Source organism: Coniophora puteana (genome assembly GCF_000271625.1).
Source record: "Coniophora puteana RWD-64-598 SS2 unplaced genomic scaffold CONPUscaffold_16, whole genome shotgun sequence".
NCBI classification, from domain to species: domain Eukaryota; kingdom Fungi; phylum Basidiomycota; class Agaricomycetes; order Boletales; family Coniophoraceae; genus Coniophora; species Coniophora puteana.
The window spans coordinates 1,009,192-1,028,726 of NW_006913068.1; the positions used below are offsets into that span (position 1 = coordinate 1,009,192).

Consider the following 19,535-nt stretch of genomic DNA (forward strand, 5'->3'; position numbering starts at 1 on the left):
CGAAGGCAGATAGATGTGGCGAAGGACGAGGGAGGGAGGGAGAGGCCAGGCCGAAGGGCGGTGGTCCGCGAAGTCAGGTGAAAATGGTTGCCCGGGCATTGAAGGAGGGGATACACAGTGGTGAGCCACGCGCGAGGAGGACGTGGGTGCGAGAGACAGGTGGAGGTGATGGCGAGGGACGGGGGAAGGGAGAGACAGGCGGGAGGATGGAGGTTGGGAGCCTAGAGGCCATGTTGGGGCTGAGGCGGGCGCTCCATTGCGAGGGTAGGCGCGAAAAGCGGTGGAGGGGTCCGGGCGGCATGCGATGACCGTTGACGAGGAGACTGGGGAGGGCAGGGACGGCGAGGACGGCGAGGACGGCGAAGACGGTGGGGACGACGACGAGGGGGGGGAGGAGGGGGGAGGGAAGGAAGAAGCGGAAGCGAGAGGGAACCGGAAGGATCGGATCGGGGACAGCCGGAAAGGAAGGACATGTCATCAAATTCGGGGGAACGGGCTAATTACAATAATAACCGAGCGTACATACGTGATATTGATGACGTTGCTAAGAAAAGGCGGCGGGATTCAATGACTAAGCGAGGGCGGAGGGAACGGCGGGAGGGCGGCGGCGGGAGTGGGGCGGGCAACGGCGAACAAAGGGCTTTGTCGCTGGAACGGGGCGTGGGAGGGATTCGGAGAGATCCGACTGATGAAGGGACTTAGTCAAACTCCTGGACTCCGTGCCTGGCATTGCCGAGTCTTTCCAGAAACAGTCTATATTCCATTCAAGGCAAAAGAACCGAAGGTACCTGAGGTGAGTGAGAATAATGTATTCATTAGCCTAACTAGCCGGAACTCCGATCATTTTCTACATCCTAATTAGGCTCGGCCTTTGTGAGGTCCAGGTGACCCCAGCGCTATGTATATTATCAGACCGCATGCACGACATACCATAATGTACAGCAAGTGTAGTTCAAAACTTCTCTAAACATACTACGATCTGGGCTTGTAAAAGATCATACCTCAGCCGCCTACTCAGTGTCAAACACCAAAGCCCTGACTTCGATGGACTGTCTGTGAGGAGCGTCGGTAGGACTGGTAGAGTCCTTGAAAGCAGTGTGGGGAGTCAAGCGCGCCTTGCTGTAGTCGGAGTCAAAGCACTTGATCAGTGCAACCTCCTCGGGGGACTGATCCGCGAGGTAATGCCACCTGTGCGCAGGGTTGTGCTTCACGACGAAAGTGTATCCGACCTTGTTAGGATAGATCAAGCGCGACGAGACGAGGTCCTTGTCGTAGTCGACAGAGTAGAAGTCCGCCAGCGCGAGGGGGTTGTGGGCGACGTTGTTCTCGATAGGCCTGTGTACTGTGCGTTAGCATGGCGTTCCTGGGATATCATCAGGTTCAGAGTAAGGACTCTCACCTCCAAACATTAATGATGCGGAAGCGTCCCTTCAAGAGACGTTCGGCATCCGCGCCCAGGTGATCGCGTACACGGTTGAAGGCGGCCACATCCGTCTGGTCGACATGGACTAAGTGCTATCGACAGTGTGGTAATTAGTGCATTGCCAGTGAGCGTGCTGTTCTTACTGACCGCAGGTCCCCTTTGTACTTTCGAGGGTTCAAGACTGTCTTGCGACGGGGACCGCCTATCCATCCAGTGAGTTCTGGACGCTTGATACATCCGAAGCTACAACAACGGCTCATACCTAATGGTGTGGTCGAAGATAAAGACCCTCTTGGCACCCGCGTGCGTCTTCAAAAGCTCCTCAACTTCCTTGTAGTACTGCGTCTTGATCGCGTCCTCGTCTGTGAACAGCTTCTCCTTGCTGACGTGACGGACGTATTGAAAGCCGGTCTTGTCGAGACCGATCGTATCCTCCTTCCCACGTACGTCGTGGATCACCACGTCATGCGGCTCGGTAGCGGTGTTGAAGCTGGGTACACCTTCCGGGGGCTCGTCGACGTATCGGTAGGGACCTTCGCCGTCCGGGAGGGGGACATGATAGTTCAGCGTAGTAGGGACATCACGAGGGGAGAGGGTTTCGACAGCCATAGTGTGGGTGGATTATAAAGGTGCTGGATCAGGATGAAGGAGGACTCAGGGCCCAGAGACGGCAGCCTTTATATGTCTTTCCGCAATGGTGTGTCATTCCCCGGTCCCCAGGTGAATCTGGGAGCGCTGCACCGAAGCGTTCGAGGGTCGCCCAGTGAGAACAAGTTCCTGCTCCGAGCCCGGTGGGTAATACCGACTTTTGAGCTGACATCGTTGAGCCACTTTGCTTTGTGAGCCCGAGGCTCGGAGTGAGTCCAAGTTTAGAACAGCTTGGGCGCAACACAGTATTCGAAATGCTCGAGGACGCCCTCAGAATGATACACAAGAGCACATCATTCGTAGCTCGCGTTGCGCATTATTTGGTTCCGCCCCACGTGACGATCATCGGTATACGCGAGGGAAGGACTATCCAAGGCGCTTTAGAATCTGTGCTAATCAAGCTTTAGTTTGACTGCGAGATTGCGGTTATAGGCGTACCAAGAGGCGTACTAAGTGTTGCGTTCACTTCATCATGGAGCACGTTTACAAAGATAGGGGCGGGGTGAAGGTCGAAAGCTGAGAAGCGGTTTCCTGATTGAGAGTACGCCACCAGTCACTGTCTAGAGCGGTGAAATGTAGGCGGGGATGAACCAAAACTGGCTAGGTGATTAATTACGTCTAAGCACAAAAGTTACCCTCAGGCTACAGAATGATACCTTTACAGAGCACCAAGACATGAACGGACCTTACGCCTGCCCAAATCCCAATCCTGGCCATACTACCTTGCAGTGTGTTATGTGACGGAAGCCCTAGAGAGAGGAAAAACGGTGTCCGATGAGGACGGCTGAACTTGATAGAAGTGTGAGGTATTGGACATAGTGGCCTGGTGACCGTATGTAACGGAGGGATGGCTACCATATGCTAAACATGACTCAGAGGTAAGAATCATACGGCGATTATAGAAGTACAAGTGTAGGGGGGGATTATGAACGAAGAGGGCAAAGGCTATAAATTACCGCAAGGAGGGGAAAACGGTGGGCACAAGGCATGGCGATTTTGGCTGCTGCTGTTGTACGTGGCAAAGCGAGGGAGAGACACGATCGAGGACCTATCATCACTGGAGAAAGTATCGGTTAGTATTTGACGAGGATAGGTCTCGACCGGACCTGGAGCTTCGCCCTCCACAGGTAGCAGTGGCTAAGCGGGTTGGCTTATAAGAGCAACGAACGCGCCGGGGTGTATAGACACAGCGGTCATACACCTGAAACGGGTTGAGAAGGTAAATGAGTGGGTTCAAGACTGGATGATACGTACTTAGATGTGGTTGCATCCACCCATGCTGATGAGCAGGGGGAGAAGAAAACAGAGAAGTCAGAGGTAGAAATGGGAGTCAAAAGACGGCGACACGGTAGACGCGCGCCTAATAGAAAGATTAGATCGCCTAGCGAAACATTCGGGCCGCCAAGACCCATGTTTCTTTGAGGATGCGAGCGATGAGCGGGAATTTCTCGTCTTTAGACTGTTGACACGATGAAACGCGGGATTTTAATCAAAAGTATCCTAACGTTGCGCTGTTTCCGACCCATGAGACGCGCGACCTTGGAGGACCTAGAAGGTGTATTGAGTTCTGAGAGGTTCTGAGGGGACCTATGGGGAAATAAACTGCTTCGTGTGCCTGGCAGCTGAAGGGACCCGGTCTGCGCCTGGCGTCGTCGCAACGCTGGCCTTGTGTTGGCCTGGGGAAAACATGAACGTAAATTGACTTGAAAGTGCGGTTGTCGGAGCACGGGTTCTTGGGTTGGCGGGCCGCCCGGTCCCCATGTCTACCGCATGGGTGATGTTGAGAACAAGCCGACGCGCAGCTGGTTCATCCTTTCCTGCCTTTCCGTAGACTCTGCCTCTTGTCGCATAGAAAAGGCGCCTGGGTCTATGTCACGAATGCGGATACCTAGCGCCGAGCTGATGGCTTGCTGGCAGCGCTAGCTTTCTATCAGGCACGGTTTACTGTGTAAATCAAGAAGGACGTACTGTAGCTTCTATGCCTGCAGAAAGTAGCTTCAGCAGTCGGAAAACCCAAGGATAAACTTAGGAAGCGACCTTATGGCACATTTCTCCGAACATTGAGACCATTCACAGGTGCAAGGCAACACACACTCAATCCGTAAATGAAGTGAGGTTGCAATGTACCCTGGCCAAAAAGCCTGTCACAGAGCAACCCGAAGGTATATAAAGGGCACGACAAACCGCTATCCCCAGACCTCAGCCAAGGTTCCCGAATCAACCTCACCAGCGACCAGCGACCTAGCAACCCCAGCAGCAGCCATGAAGTCTCTCTCCAGCGTGCTCGCCCTCGTGCCCTTCGCCCTCGCCTCCCCGGCCTTGCTCAAGCGCGTTGACACGAGCCAGGTTTGCGGGCAGTACGACACAGTCACCGCGGGCAACTACGAGCTGCTCACGGATCTGTGGGGTGAGTCAGACGCGACGTCGGGCAGCCAGTGCTCGCAGATCACGTCGCAGAGCGGGAGCGACATTGCGTGGACGACGACTTGGACGTGGACGGGCGGCAGCAGCGTGAAGAGCTTCTCGAACATCCAGCTCAACGAGGGCATAAATGTGCAGCTGAGCACGATATCGAGCATGCCCGTACGTACTCTAGCGTTCGTTCCTCGGAGCGAGGTTGACGAGGGCGTTTTGTTTGGCTTTGGACGAGACAGACAACCTGGGACTGGTCGTACGCCTACTCGGGCACGATCGTCGCCGACGTCGCGTACGACACGTTCACGAGCGCGACTTCGGGCGGCTCCGCCGCGTATGAGATCATGGTTTGGATGGCCAACTACAACGCCGGCCCGATCTCGGCCACGTACGGTTCGGACGGCTCGCCGACGCCCATCGCGAGCGACATCACCATCGGCTCCTACACCTGGTGCGTTGCCCTTTTCTCCCGCATGCGAGCGTCGAGGCTGAACGCGAGCATGAACGCGAACGCGAATGCGAATGTAACAGGAACCTGTACTCGGGCTCGAACGGCTCGAACGCGGTGTATTCGTTCCTCCCCACGAGCGGCGACATCACGAGCTTCAGCGGCGACCTGTACGCGTTCTTCCAGGTGAGCCTCGTATCGCGCGTATACGGGATGGGATGATAGAGGGGCTGACGGACGGCGGGACAGTACCTGATTGACAACGAGGGCCTCAGCTCCTCGCAGTACCTCACCACCGCGCAGGGGGGCACCGAGCCGACCAGCGGCTCCGATGCTACTTTGACCACGTGAGTATCCTGCGAGTGTTTGTGGGTGTCCGGGGGAGATGCTGACCTTCTCGCGACAGCACGCAGTACAGCTTGGCCATCAACTAAGTTTGGCTTTGAATCGAGTTTCGTCTTGTCTGGGAGTCGGGGATATGTATGAATGTATATATAGCAAGAACTTCAATGTTTTTTTGGTGCATTGCACTGCGGAATGGAAGTACTTGTGTATTAGTGTACGTTGACGTGACGCGAGATGCCAATAGTGAGTGTTACTCACGACAAAAGATTGGCCTCTTCGAGCTGCTTTCCTCCGGATAGGGTCTCCATTCACACGCAGCAGCCTGCATTCCGCGAAGATGTGATCTCATAGAACACGTAGAGGTGGTAATATGGCTTGTGCCCACAATCGTTTCGTGGTAGGACGAACGATGGGCTAAGTATACGCTAATTCAACGTTGACGTTTTTGACCTAGCGCGTGGATGTCTTCTAGTTGAGGGTGAACGCAGGGACGGAGGCAGATTAGCAGGGGTATTAGCGCAGATTCGTACGCTATATGCGTACCGTGACTCGCATGTGTCTTGCAAGATGGAAGCGCGGCTTGGAAGGGCAGGACCTAGCTCAGGAGATCGTACATGATATTGTTAGTGTCCCGGAGTGGGCATGGGACTTTGAGATATGACTTTAAAAGGGGAGTGGTGTCTTTATGTCGAGCATGATGGCTCCTTCAAAACGAACAGAACAAGAGACAAGCACTTAGGTATCTGATAGAAAGTCGCAAGACTGCGACCGGAGGAAGAGAGTAAGAGACGCGGAGTTGCGCGCGGACGTGACGGTACATCACGCGCACGGTCACATGCGCGCACGCTTATCTTGCTTTGTCTCATGACCACCATCACTGGCGACCGTCTCAAACTTGCACTCCCTCCTTGCCCAGGAACGTCCTCTTGTCTTCTGGCTATTGATTTCTTCTGAATGCAAATCCCTGACCCGCCGCACACCGTCATCTCGACGCTCCCAAAGTACGAATGGGGGATCGCCATTGACACCGCTGTCCATCGACGCCAAGACCATTCAGTTTGACGTCTCACTCTGTCTCGGTCTTCATGTTTAGCGGAAGCGTCTTGTCAATCAGTGGTTCCGAGCATCCGAGCTTGTTCCTCCCCGCGGGATCATTCACGCTCTCGTTCGAAAACAGAACGCCCATGGAAGCCCATGACCCCTCGTGATCACGCGGCTCTGGCGATTACCCCCCGCATACGCGTGCCTTCTCACGAAACGTTCACCTCAGACGCCCTTGCCCAACATTAGCCCGACCAACAGCCAGCGGGCGGAGACCCGGGCCATGCTCCACCCGGTGTAAGTGGAGATGTGGCAGGGGGCACGTATGCGTTCAGTATAATAACTTACTCAGCCGGGCCAGCTCTTCCGCACGGGAGAGTCCTTTCTCGTCTTCACGATTTCCTACTTTTCCACCTCTCCACGACCCTTGCTACGATGCCGTCCTCGATCGAAAAAGAGGAAGACCCAAAGACATTCGAGGATAAGGAGAGCGTCGACGCGAGCCTGAGTGCTGGCGCGGAGGACCCTGACGCCGAGTTTGGAGGGAAGGAGGCTCGTAAGAAGCTGGAGAGGCGATTGCTCCTGAAGCTGGATGCGCGGATGTTCATTCTGGTCATCATCTATATCTTGAACTATGTGAGCTCCAGCGACTTCCCTTCGCGCTGCTTCGTGCTGACTTGCTCCAAGATCGACCGCAACAACGCCAGGTGTGTAGTTCGCAGCCGCCTGGGGTTTAACATCGTCTGACCTCACTTCAGCGCCGCTCGGTTACGCGGCCTTCAGACCGACCTTCACTTGAATGACACCCAGTTTGCCAGTCTATTGTCCATCCTTTACGTGGGTTATATCATCATGCAAGTACCATCGTAAGTCGTTCACCGTTACAATGTTTTCCTTCCTCACCCACTTTCCAGAAACATGTTTGTGAACAAGACGGGACGACCGGCACTTGTCCTTCCGATATTCATGATGATCTGGGGGATGATCTCGATCTTGACTGGTGCGTACTGCTTTGAGAACGCGCTCGTCCGCACGTTGACCTAATAATGCTATCGATAGGCATCTCGAAAGAGTGCGATCTTTGCTCGTAATGGTCTTACCTCGTTGGCTGACCAATGCTGCAGCTTTGTCGGCGCTTTGCTTACTCGGTTCTTCCTCGGCTTCGTTGAGGCCGCCTTCTTCCCCGGCTCATTGTTCTTGATATCGAAGTGGTACAAGAGGAACGAGGTCGGCCTCCGTGTCGCGATACTTTACTGTGGCAACATCACCAGCAATGCTTTTGGCTCACTCATTGCTGCGGGAATCCTAGATAATATGGAAGGGACACTCGGAAAAGCTGCTTGGAGGTGGGCATTTGATCTCTTCGTAACCTACACCGGCTTCTGGGTCCAGGATTAACGTTGTTGTATAGATGGCTGTTCTATATCGAGGGCAGTCTCACAATCTTCTTCGCGATATGTGCCCTTTTCATTCTGCCGGACTTTCCACACAACACACGTGGGCTCTCCGATGCGGAACGCCGGCTGGCGATCAAGCGTATGCAGGAAGATGCTGCCACGTCTGCGCCTGAGCCAAAGGGCGAGACTTATGGACTCAAACTCGCCTTTTCGGACTGGAAGATGTGGTGGTTCGCGTTTGCGATGTTGGCGCAGACTATGGCTCTGAGCTTTAACATGTTCTTCCCTACGTTGAGCGCGACGATGGGGTACAACTCTACTATCTCACTTCTGCTCTGTGCGCCACCATTTGTTTTCACGGCTATCTTCGCGTTTTTCTATTCTAGGCAGGGATTTTCCATATCGATCGTGTCCCTTTTGCTGATGCCGGTATTAGACTCTCGGACAAGTTCGAGTCACGTTTCAACTTCATGGCTGCCTCAGAGATTGTGGGCATCATAGGTTTCATCATCGCTATGAGTACGATGAACCTCGGCGCTCGGTACTTCTCCCTGTACGTGCTTTCTTCTTTCGTCCACCACACGTGTCACGGAGAGCTTACCTCGCGGCACTCCAGCTTCCTGATGGCGCAGGCCTACGCCGGACTCATCCTCTTCTATTCATGGATGAGCAACTCGTTCTACTGGCCTTCTTCCCGGCGGGCCGTCTCGATCGCGTTCATCAACGCCTTTTCGCAGCTGGGAAACATCGCGGGCTCGTGAGTACCCCACTTTCCCCACACCCTACCCCACGCGTGATCTTCATCCGCGTACCTCGGTTATTTCTGTCGAACGAACGCGGCGAACTCAATTCTTTTTCTTTTACTGTTTCGTCTAGGTACATCTGGCCATCAACATGGGGTCCAACGTACCGCTACTCGTACGGGATCTGCATTGCATGCTCTGGCCTGAGCATCGTCATGTGCTACTTCTTCAAGCTGCACCTCAAGTCGCTGAACGAGCGGTTCGACAGGGAAGAGGCAGAGAAAGGTCAGACGACGAGAGGATTCCGGTATTTACTCTAGATCACCGGGTTGTAAGCCCTAGCGCAGGGCGGGGGTGGCTCGGGAAGGTTATCTTCCAGGGAAAATGTACGAGTAACATGATTCGAGTTCACTCACGTGTGCAGTGCCAGGTCCGGCGGGAACTTCAATATCAAGACATTAAGCCAGGCTTTGAGTTACGTTATGTGCTCGGCAAAGGCCAAAGTTTGCGCGGTGTGTTCTATTCTTGTCGCAGGCGCTCCTGGAGCGGTGAAGCTTGTTCGCGAAAAGGGAGGGGGGTAGTGGTGTTGGCCGCGGTCTCTCCAACCGGCATGTCACTCTGCGCTAAGGTGTGAGGTCAACTGACGATGCCTCGCTTGCCACTCTTTTTCAGATTCTGTATTGCCTGGGATATTTACAGAACATCCTGCTGATGTTTTATAGGATTGACGGTGGCACCTCTGCTTTGCTTTGCTTCCTTCCTCAGACATCCTGGTCCCCTTCAGGTCTGCGCAATGTCTTCGCTCGAAAAGGACTCAAAACTGGGCGGCTCGGTCGAGGCGGTCGAGGTCAGGCGTACGGCGGATGGCGTTGACTTGGAGGCTGCGTCTGAACAGGAGAGGCGCTCCAGAATCGAAAAGCGGGTCCTCAGGAAGATGGATCTGCGAATTCTAGTGTTGACGCTCATCTATATCTTGAACTATGTGAGTTCCGTCGGATCTAGTTTCTCCCCGCTACTAACCCTGTGAGCTTCGTTCCTTCGTTAGATTGACAGAAACAATGCGAGGTACGTGGGCGTCACGTCGTTAGGTAGTGTTCGATAGTACTAAACACATCATTTGAAGCGCTGCACGTCTGCAAGGCTTCCAGCAAGATTTACATCTCACGGATCAGCAATATGCCACAGTTCTGTCTGTTCTGTTCGTAGGGTACATCTTGATGCAAGTTCCTTCGTGCGTGTCTTTCCTTCGCATGTGAGGTTCTTGTAGTGATGTTTGTCCTTAGGAACATGCTTCTTCACTGGATATCACGGCCGTCGCTCTACTTACCTTGCTCGATGATGGTATGGGGTTTGATCTCGGTCTTGACAGGTCAGTTTCGTAACCTTATGGGTGATCTGACCGTTGACTGACAAGTATCGACTTAGGTATTACCCAGAAGTAAGCTACGACTCTCACTTTGCGGTTCTTCTCATGTTTATAATTCTGCCTTAGCTACGTCGGTGCGGTGCTCTGCCGCTTCTTCGTCGGCTTCGTCGAGGCCACGTACCTTTGCGGGGCATTTTATCTCATATCGCGGTGGTATAAGCGAGAGGAGATTGCTTTCCGCACGACGATCGTTTATTGCGGAAGCTTGATTAGTAATGGCTGGGGCGCTCTCATAGCCTCGGGGATTCTGGCAAAGATGCAAGGCGTGCTCGGAAAACCTGCTTGGAGGTCAGGCATCTGTTCTGCTTTCAAAAATCAGTGAACTGACTATTAATCTATAGATGGCTGTTCTACATCGAAGGGAGCATCACAATCTTCGTTTCCATCTGCGCCGTTTTTATAATTCCAGACTACCCTCACAACGATCGGTGGCTCACCCCCGAGGAGCGCGAGATCATGGTGTCCCGCTTGGACGAGGACTTGGCCAAAGACGGACTCACGGCCGAAGACCTGACTGTGACACCATTCCAGGGGCTGCGCATGGCCGTGACAGACTGGCATGTGTGGCTGCTTGCGTTTGCGGCCCTGGCCCAGCTATTGGCACAATCTTTCTTCCAGTATTTCCCAACTCTCAGTGCGACGATGGGATACGACACGACCATTAGCTTGGTGCTCTGCGCGCCACCATGGATGTTTGCCACGGTGTTTGCGTTCTTTTACTCACGGTACGTACACTCCTTTCCGACGATTGGCTTGTATCGCCTATACTTACGCCGGCTCAATTGACAGGCACTCCGACAAGAAGAAGAAGCGCTTCGTATACATCCTGTGGTCGGAGTTGGCGGGAATCATTGGCTTCGTCATAGCATTGTCTACAATGAATAAAGGCGCCCGATACGTGTCCCTGTGGGTTGTTCCTAGCCTTACAAAGCCTTCACCTGTATTGAAGGATGTGTGAACTAGGTTCCTCATGGCGCAGACATACGCCGCCTTGATCATCTTCTATACGTGGATGAGCAACAGCGTCCCGAGACCACCCGCAAAGCGCGCGGTGTCCTTGGCGCTGATCAACGCCTTCTCGCAGCTCGGGAACGTCTCTGGCTCGTGAGTGCCGTTCCTGCTCGGACGCCAACGGCTGAGGCCGTCGTGGGCCAACTGAATAACATTGGCAGGTACATCTGGCCATCGACGTGGGGGCCGAGCTACCGCTTCTCGTACGCCATCTGCATCTCGTCCGCGGGTGTGCATATAGCGCTGTGCTACTGCATGCACCTGGCTCTCAAAGCACAGAATCGGACAATCATCGCGGAAGAACAAGGGCTCGAGCCTGAGAAGAAGGGCGGGATGCCCAAAGGCTTCCGATATTTGGAGTAGGCCGAACAAGGGAAGCGCTGCGCGTTTGCCTCATGCCGGCGGAGCACGGTCGTGTAGTTTTTGAGTTTTGTACGATAGAACGTGGGTTGTTGAGTCTTTCCGTCGGACAAAGGCCTGAGAGTCACGATGCAAATGAGAAGTTCGAATTCAGCGCACGGTAGCAACGCAACGGCTGCAACACAAACAAGCGGATAATCATGTGTACTTCGTGCTGAAAGATGGTGGCATCTGTTTTCGTGTGCAATGATGTGAATAAGTTCAGACTAGTATTGCCTCTTCCCCAGAATTTGCCTCGAGCTCGAGGCTCATCAGAAGTGGCGTCACGCCGCGTTCTCTGATCGGGTTCTGAAAGGCAAAGGCGCTGAGTTTGAAAAGGTGTCGCTGCCATTGGCCGGCGGCGAACATTGGAACAAACAACTCTTCCTCATTCCCACCAAGTTTAAGCTCAATTCGTTTGTTCTTTGCTCCATGCTCCAATGTTCTGATGGTTGACACACCGTCTTTATCCTTGGAACTCGCACATGACGACGCCGAGCTCAATGCAACAACCGTGTTGGAGTCGGCGGCCGTGTCTTTGCCCAGCTGTGAACGCGTTTGTCAGTGCAAGCTTGCCCGTGAACCGCGGTGCTATCGCTCGTGATCAAGCATGCGACGCCTTTCTTCGCTCAGCGGAGTTGTGCAAGTACTTCATGCCCTGGACATGATGCTTCCTTCCCCTGTTACTTACTCGGTCCATGTGGCTTCGGGCGAAGCCAGCGCACGGTCGTCGTCTTCCGGTCAGTCAGAATCACCTCGGGCGCCGAATTATAGCGCTTGAAGCACTCATTTGCCACACGCGTATTGGTTCGTGAGGCACAGCGATAGCCAATGGTACGGTATAGCTCCCTCGTCCCGAGGACGATCAATTCAACGGGCAAGGCTCACTCGTGAGCCCCGCTTCAGTCATTTCCCCGATCATCGTCCTCGATATTCTCAAAGCGGCGAAAGAACCAAATCGTGAAATCATGTTGCATGCTTACGGAACAATCCAGCTTCGCGCCGAAGTGTTTCATCGCTAACGTGATGAACTCGTATAAATACGGGACCTCCAGCGCGTCCTTTCATTCACCACAACAGCTCCACAGTCATGCTCACCGCTGCCCTTGGTCTTGTTGCTCTTTGCGGCTCTGGTGCGTATACCATCGATCCTGCATCCCCCTGAGCTCACTGATGGCATCCAAGTAGCTCTCGCTCAGACCTCGAGCACCTACACTGACCCGGACAACGGTATCGTGTTCGAGGGCTACACCGACCAGAACGTGACGGTCGGCTTCGCTTTGCCGCCCATCAATGTTGACAATGAGTTCCTGGGCGAGATTATTGCCCCAGTAACCCAGCAATGGGTTGGCATTGCTCTCGGTGGAACGATGCTGGATAACCTTCTCTTGGTGGCGTGGCCCTACGGCGAGAATGTCGTATACAGCCCTCGCTATGCTACTTCATATACGCTGCCGACGTGAGTGCTCATTTCTACATGCTGTTCATGTGATATTAACATCGTGGCACATCATGCTAGGCTCTACGATGGTCCGGTCATCACCAGCCTCGTCGGAACATACGTCAATGAGACGTACTGGAAGTGGGTCTTCCGCTGCCAGAACTGCACTAGTGAGCGCATATACCCACTCGACTGTCCGAATCATCTCGCTGATCGCTTTCGCACATAAGCTTGGGAGGGCGGCTCGCTCAACACAACCTCAACGAGTGCCACAGTTTACTGGGTCTCTTCTAACGTCACGGTCGAGGACCCTGCCAGTGCGAACAGCTCCTTCACGAAGCACAATGACGGTATGCTGCCCCGTTCATTAGAGTGAGCTTTTTTCTAACGATGTCTGTAGGCGCCTCCTGGGACGAGAATTTCGTCGCCGCACAACAAGGTCTCTATTGGAACTGGTTTTAAAGGGCAGTGTGGTTTCATATGGGATTCTGGAGTTACAAGGACTTGATAATTTGATATGTTTTTCTCGGAAAAAGAATTTCGGTGTGTTTCCTCACTTTCGGTCATATTACGCCGCTTCAATCAGGCATGGTCATCGGCCGCGTGACGATCGCTTGTTCTCTTCTCGATGTCTGATTAGCTCGACCCTGGTCAAATGCTGACTGTGATACGATGTGTATGTGTGCAGCGTAAACGGTCGTGCCGGGCGGATAACTGCCAGCCCACTTCTTGTTGAGGGCGTGTGATCAGGGAGAATCGCCTATATTCGCTGACCAACTCCTTGCGACCCTGAGCTGACGATGAATACCAGGATCTGAAAACTAGGTACGTTGTAAGCGTCTTCAAAGTTAGTGCAGATTTCCTCTCATGCGTACGCTTATGCCTTCCTTCGAAGTTAAGGATGACCTTCGCGATTTGTGCAGTATGCAATCAGAGCGTCGAATCCTTACCATCCAATTGCAGGGTAAGCCGCGTGTTAACCTAGTTTCATGGCAAGACGCCACACCGCTGTCAACAACGACCAGCCGGTCGACTCGCATCGGATGTCCTGGTCACGGGTGTGGCAGGATGAATGCATGCATTGAAGAATTCACATCAGACGGTTATCATATTAGTAAATCCGGTCTATCCTGGATTAAGGATATCGAGTCTAGAACAGTGGATTCGACTAAACATTTTTGTGGCTCTTATACAGTTTTCGTTGGCTTTTACAAGCCTAGTCCCAAGCGTTTCACCTCTAAAGAGCTCTACATCAATGATCTTCGATTTTCCAACCACTAGGAGCTATGGTAGACGTTGCGCGGATGGTAATCCGAGCAGGGTAAGTATTCATTACTAAAGAGGTCCCGACACGTTTCAAGTCCAGCAGGCGTAGCGAATAATGACAACACCAACTTAAGCAAGCTTGAGATGGCTCACAGGCAAGATGGTGAGAAGATGCTCGCGTCGCGCAGGCGGCGGCGTCGATGACAGTTGCTACTGATCCCGGATGGCTAACTTAGCTTGTTTTGGTACTTCAGGGTCTTTTGAAAAAATGTACTTCAGAACCCTCACACATGCACCAAACGTCGCCCCAGCTTCCATAGCGTCCAGGATCTCCGACATTATCGATGGGAGAGCCACGACAGGCATCCGAAGAAGGCATAGATTGGTGTGCATAACGGCTGCGTGCACCCGTTAACATCTCAAACTACCACGATAATCGGGGGATGTATCCATGCATGTCTCTCCATGTTTGACACTTGCGCCTTTCCGGACTTTAACGTTCGCTTTGCGTGGAGACGCCATGCAACGTGTAGAGATGTCCCTGACATCCTTCAAACGCGGTCTGTGTCATATCAACGACAGAGACATATATAATCCACGCACCCGTTGCGGGTAGGAAGTCAGCAGCCCACTGCACTTCTCTTCGCCCGCTCATCCACCCACCACTTTCTGCAACTCTCTCGAAAACCATGACTCAGACCCTCTTCTTCCTCGGCTCGACTGGATATCTCGGTTCGGAGTTCCTGAAGCTGCTGGCCAAGGACTACCCCGACTTTAACCTCCGTGCGCTCGTGCGCAACCCGACGGAGGAGAAGACCAACAAGCTGAGGGCCATCTACAAGAACATCACGATTGTGTCTGGCGCGCTCGAGGACGACGATATCATCCAGGGCGAGGTCGAGAAGGCCGACATCGTCATCAACGTCGCGAGCTCGGACCACGCGCCGAGCGTCAAGGGTGAGTCTGTGATTCCGCTTTTGCCTCGACGCACCGCTGACCGGGGATGCCCTCGGTTTGTTAGCGACCATCGCTGGCCTGGATAAGCGCTCGAAGACGGGAGGCAGCCCTCCTCTGTACATCCACACTTCTGGCTGTGGTATTGTCAGCGACAACGCGCGGGGCGAGCCTGTGGATCACGTCAAGGAGTGGTCGGATATCGGCTTGGACCTCAAATCGTGAGTCCCCCTATTAGCATCTTTCCGGTCGATCGCTCACCCAGAGTCCGCAGATGCACTCCTACCAACACTCATCTTGACTCTGATATTCCCGTACGTCACTTAGTGTTCTCTTGAGAGGAGTCATACTCATTCGCACTCCAGATCGTTGAGCTGGGCTCGAGGAAAGAGAACCCCGTCCGGACGATCATCGTCTACCCCGCGCAGGTATGGTCTCCTTTTGTGCTTGGCTAAAACGCGTCTCCTCTAACCATCCGCACAGATATATGGTGTCGGCACTGGCATCCAGCGTACCACCATCTGGCTCCGCATCTTCATGGACATGGCCAAGAAGCTAGGCCGCGCGGGCACATGGGGCTCCGGCGCAAACTCGATGAACAACGTACACGTTCTCGACTGCGCAGACGCCATGCACCGGGTGTTCAAGGCCGCCATGGAGGGCAGGGCAGACGAAGGCCCCGAGGGTCTTTGTGAGCCCATCTAAAATCAACCTGTCTTGGAAGTGATACGATCACGCTTCTTTTTTGATAGACTTCGTGGGATCCCTCGAGCCAAAGGTCACGTACCACGACTGGAACGTGGTCATGGGCGACGTGAGTAATTCGCTTGATACATTCAAATCCTCCTCGAATATGTGGTTTTACTGACGCTGCTTACGATATAGTACCTCTTCAAGAAGGGCCTCATCAAGGAAGGCGGATCCCGCCCCATGCCGTCCGAGGTCGTCGACCCCCTGGGCAACTGTGAGGTTCTATCTTCTTATCGCCCTGCCACATGCTAATGCTCGCGTTTCTCTGCCTCTCTTCCCAGATGGCTGGTCTCTCCTCGGCGGCAACCAGTTCACAAACCCCGACAGGATCACGACCAAGCTTGGCTGGGACCCCGTGCACACGAGGCGGGAGCCGCTGCTCTCGACGATGCACGCCGCCATCGACGTCGCCCTCGAGGACGGCGTCTGGGGTGACGCGCACTACACCACCGGTCCGGAGGAGGAGTCCAAGTGATCTTGGAATGGTATGCAAGAGAAGTCGACGAAACTCGTTGGATAATGATCTAGCCTAGCTAGTAGGATTGAACTGTATATATACCCATGTCGCTGTATAATCCCCCATTCTGAAGGAACCTTGTAAATCCTGCGACCGAAGATAAGTGATAGACTCATACTTTGGGACCGTTATCACAGCCATGGGCTGAATGCGAACATTGATCGATAATGATCGGAGAGTGTGTATTAAATTTATACGGTTATGAGCCGTTGAGTCTCGCCATAGCGCTAACACATGTACCGGTATACGCCGGATGTACTTACCGAAGGATGAGAAGATTACCAGAAGTTCCCAAACACCTGGAAGTGGGAGTTCGTGAACCTCTGATCGGGGCGTGCTTACCCATGCAGTCCAGGCTCGAAGCCGCATCAACTTTTGTTATCTATCAGCAGTGCGGAAATAAGATTGGTGGACTAAAGTAGTATGTGCTCCCGTTTACGTCGAGGGCTTTTCTAATTATACAAGGCATAGAATATAGAAGCATATGTGAGTGAGCGAGCGGTACGTGACCGGGCACAAGAAAACCATTACGTCAAGATCCAAATCATTGCTGTCTACTTCGTAAACTTCAAGGTACCTTCCTTCTCTAGGCCCTCCCCGGAAGAGAGCGCCGACAATAAACACGCAATGCGAACACCGCAGTGTAAATCGGTTCACTGCTCGCCAGGCTGTATCTCCTCTGGCATGTTGGTTCCGATGTAGAGCCGCTGGCTGGGCGGGATGCTGTGTTCGCCAACGTTCTCCACGCCACCAGCGAGAATGCCCACGCGCATCATCGCGAGGAACTGCAATACAATAAGGACCAGTGAGTCATATGAGAAAAGATTACGACAGAGCGTGCGACGAGACGCAATGGGGAACGCGAGGGGGGAGGGCTCGGATGGGCATGGAAGATGGAAGGCAAAAAAGGGAACGCACGTTGTGCGCGGCGTGGGAGTGGTTGTAGACGCCACCGAAAAAGGACGCCGTCACGTCCTTGCCCGCGCTCTGCGTGATGAGAGCCTCCCCGCCGGGATGGCTTTCCGCGAAGAGCGACGCGTCGTGGATGAAGCCCGCGATAAGGAGCAGCGCGCGCGTCTTGCTTTGTTCCTGGACTAATGCGAGAATCCGACCGGTCAGCATGACGTGGCGAATCCGAGCTTCCCCGCAGGCGTTCCTGCATCGCGCGTGGGCGACGCCGCGCAGGACGCTGGCGGGAGAAGGCAGGAGAGAAGGGACGCACACTCTTCCCAGGTCACAACGGGCAGCTGCGACGCCGGTGGGGGCCAGGGCAGCGAGTCCTGGACGTCTTTTAGGGCCTTGAGCTTCATTGTGAGCGCGCCTTTTTCGATCACGTTGCTCGGGAAGATGCGCAGGTGTGAAGCCAGACCGGCCATGTAGCACAAGGCGATGAACCACTTGGTAGGGTCGTACTGGTACCACCGGAACGCGTTCCTGGAGGCAGAGTCAGCATGGCGTGCTTCCGTGACGGATGAAGCATAGAACTTGCCGGTAGTCCATAGGGAACTGGTGATGGAAGTTATGGTATCCTTCGCCCATGGTCAGGACAGCTGAGATAAGGTGGTCGCGTGGGGTGTTGCGGTCATCGTAGGGCGTATCACCGAGATAGTGTGCAATGGAGTTGATACAGAAGGTGCTCTGAAACCCAGCCTCAATCAGATGATGATAATACGAGAGCAGAGAAGGAAGAAACTCACATGATGACACAAGGTCATCCGAAGCGCGCCGACGAAAAAGAAGCCGCCTTTCCAGTCGTTCCAGAGAAGACCTGGCAGGAGCATAGGGACGAGGTACCCCCAGACCATGGTGACATAGTAGTACCAGCGGTGTTGCCATTGCACGAGTGGGTCCCGCTGCAGGTCGGTGATGTCGGCATAACCGGGTTTTAGGTCCGTGTCGAAGATGATCCATCCAATGTGGGTCCACAGCAGCCCGCGCTCCGAGTTATAGGGATCAAGATCTGTATCGGTGTGTCGGTGGTGCGAGCGGTGACGGCGCGCCCACCAATAGCACGAGCCCTGAGTCGCACTGGCGCCTGCGAGCATGAGGAAGACTTGGAGAGGGAATGAGGCGTTGTATGCCCTATGGGACCATAGACGGTGATAACCTGCAGAGGCATGTCAGAAGTGCGCAGAAGGAAAGGTCGTTCCTCAATAAAGCTCACCTGCCGTAATGCCTGATTGGGAGTGAATTGTCGGTGGCGTTAGACGATGAAGGGTGTCCAATATGGTGATGCGACATACCTATCATGGAAAAAACGTAGTACAACGCAGTCGCGACGACTGTCGTGGTGAGGATCGGGACGGTGAGGAGGCCATAGATGGACAGTGCCGGGGTGATAACCAAAACGCCGAGGTTGAACCACTTGACACCTTTCGTCTTGGGAAAGCCGGCGGTGAGGGAACGGAGGGCAGGAGAGTCGAGCATGACCGCGGCCTTAGACGTTGGATGGAGTGTAGGTGCAGGCACCCTAGTATTTAGCACGAGCCAGACGTGATCGGAGGCGGCAGGTGGACGGCGGTGTGGTTACCAGGTCGAGAGATATATATGCTGGTGATGAAGATAGTGAGGGAACATTCCGCCTTCACGGTTGATGCGGGTTGAAATATGGGGGAATTGTTCGGAGCGACGGATAGGAAACCGAAAAAGGAGTTGGAAGGCGTTTTTGGAGAGGAATCATTGAGTCAAGAAGCATGACGCGAAACTGACTGGTTGGGGATTTGGGGATTTGCACTCACGTATTGATGCCAATAGCGAATCTGGACAAGACGACTAGGTTCACGGAGTTCATTGCATGCGATTCGGCCCGGAATCTGTCACGATGAGACAAGAACTTGGCGCTGAAGGGAATGTCTGAGCCTCATATTTCCCAGCGGGGGCTATCGAACAAAGAAAAGTGGGAACCTCTCTACGCCGGGCGAGCGGAGAGTTTTGGATTCATTTTTCTCTCGGATTCAGACAAGAAGAGCACTGAGAATAAGTCATGGACGTAATCAAGTGCTCGCCGTTTTGAAGCGCAGCGAACCCAGAAGGAGATGCAAATGGTAAAAAAAAGATTGATTCGCCTGACATTGTCACCAGGCGTCGGCAAGGCGTCGGGCAAACACGCAAACCCCTGAATGGACCGTCAAAATACTCAGAAGACAGCGGGCCGGCCCTCTTGATCTGCCACGTGCGTCCGACCCTAAAAGCCACGCGGAGGCATTAATTCACTCATCCGGCATTGGTTTGCCGACATTGTGCCTCGCATGTCCCGCTCCAGTCCAAGTGTGCTTCTCCATCTCGTGGGTGTGCATCTCTCCTTATTCAAC

General features: G+C 53.8%; 8 protein-coding genes across 8 annotated transcripts; 5 read left to right on the top strand and 3 right to left on the bottom strand.

The window, feature by feature from the left end:
• Positions 1-73: 73 nt before the first annotated feature.
• CONPUDRAFT_159155 (uncharacterized protein) lies at positions 74-478 on the bottom strand (the record flags this gene model as incomplete). Its single annotated transcript, XM_007776212.1, has 1 exon — positions 74-478. One exon carries the CDS (start codon positions 476-478, stop codon positions 74-76), a length of 405 nt encoding a protein of 134 aa, XP_007774402.1.
• A 314-nt stretch (positions 479-792) lies between these two features.
• On the bottom strand, positions 793-2,215 carry CONPUDRAFT_112255 (uncharacterized protein). Its single transcript, XM_007776213.1, has 4 exons — positions 1,686-2,215; positions 1,571-1,625; positions 1,400-1,515; positions 793-1,335 (listed from the first exon to the last, which is right to left on the bottom strand). The coding sequence occupies exons 1-4, from the start codon at positions 2,030-2,032 to the stop codon at positions 1,011-1,013; spliced, it is 843 nt and encodes a 280-aa protein (XP_007774403.1). The 5' UTR covers positions 2,033-2,215; the 3' UTR covers positions 793-1,010.
• A 2,118-nt stretch (positions 2,216-4,333) lies between these two features.
• CONPUDRAFT_159157 (uncharacterized protein) lies at positions 4,334-5,368 on the top strand (the record flags this gene model as incomplete). Its single annotated transcript, XM_007776241.1, has 5 exons — positions 4,334-4,654; positions 4,726-4,937; positions 5,018-5,120; positions 5,184-5,281; positions 5,341-5,368. 5 exons carry the CDS (start codon positions 4,334-4,336, stop codon positions 5,366-5,368), a joined length of 762 nt encoding a protein of 253 aa, XP_007774431.1.
• Positions 5,369-6,595: 1,227 nt separating this feature from the next.
• On the top strand, positions 6,596-8,780 carry CONPUDRAFT_140072 (sugar transporter; the record flags this gene model as incomplete). The annotated part of the gene is made up of 10 exons (XM_007776214.1): positions 6,596-6,956; positions 7,008-7,027; positions 7,079-7,186; positions 7,235-7,320; positions 7,380-7,392; positions 7,445-7,666; positions 7,732-8,088; positions 8,154-8,270; positions 8,334-8,474; positions 8,594-8,780. Exons 1-10 carry the CDS (start codon positions 6,756-6,758, stop codon positions 8,778-8,780), a joined length of 1,452 nt encoding a protein of 483 aa, XP_007774404.1. The 5' UTR covers positions 6,596-6,755.
• A 2,994-nt stretch (positions 8,781-11,774) lies between these two features.
• On the top strand, positions 11,775-12,385 carry CONPUDRAFT_140073 (uncharacterized protein). The gene has a single exon (XM_007776215.1). It carries the CDS (start codon positions 11,782-11,784, stop codon positions 11,962-11,964), a length of 183 nt encoding a protein of 60 aa, XP_007774405.1. The 5' UTR covers positions 11,775-11,781; the 3' UTR covers positions 11,965-12,385.
• CONPUDRAFT_140074 (uncharacterized protein) lies at positions 12,384-13,199 on the top strand (the record flags this gene model as incomplete). Its single annotated transcript, XM_007776243.1, has 5 exons — positions 12,384-12,429; positions 12,485-12,755; positions 12,816-12,907; positions 12,968-13,087; positions 13,138-13,199. 5 exons carry the CDS (start codon positions 12,387-12,389, stop codon positions 13,197-13,199), a joined length of 588 nt encoding a protein of 195 aa, XP_007774433.1.
• Positions 13,200-14,689: 1,490 nt separating this feature from the next.
• On the top strand, positions 14,690-16,285 carry CONPUDRAFT_112269 (NAD(P)-binding protein; the record flags this gene model as incomplete). The annotated part of the gene is made up of 8 exons (XM_007776216.1): positions 14,690-14,960; positions 15,025-15,178; positions 15,232-15,271; positions 15,323-15,385; positions 15,441-15,648; positions 15,710-15,771; positions 15,843-15,921; positions 15,989-16,285. The coding sequence occupies 8 exons, from the start codon at positions 14,693-14,695 to the stop codon at positions 16,180-16,182; spliced, it is 1,068 nt and encodes a 355-aa protein (XP_007774406.1). The 3' UTR covers positions 16,183-16,285.
• A 332-nt stretch (positions 16,286-16,617) lies between these two features.
• Positions 16,618-19,101, bottom strand: CONPUDRAFT_140075 (delta 9-fatty acid desaturase protein). The gene is made up of 8 exons (XM_007776217.1): positions 18,963-19,101; positions 18,468-18,806; positions 18,389-18,400; positions 17,922-18,331; positions 17,714-17,862; positions 17,447-17,658; positions 17,143-17,318; positions 16,618-17,009 (listed from the first exon to the last, which is right to left on the bottom strand). The coding sequence occupies exons 2-8, from the start codon at positions 18,649-18,651 to the stop codon at positions 16,878-16,880; spliced, it is 1,275 nt and encodes a 424-aa protein (XP_007774407.1). The 5' UTR covers positions 18,652-18,806; positions 18,963-19,101; the 3' UTR covers positions 16,618-16,877.
• Between the last annotated feature and the right edge of the window lie 434 nt (positions 19,102-19,535).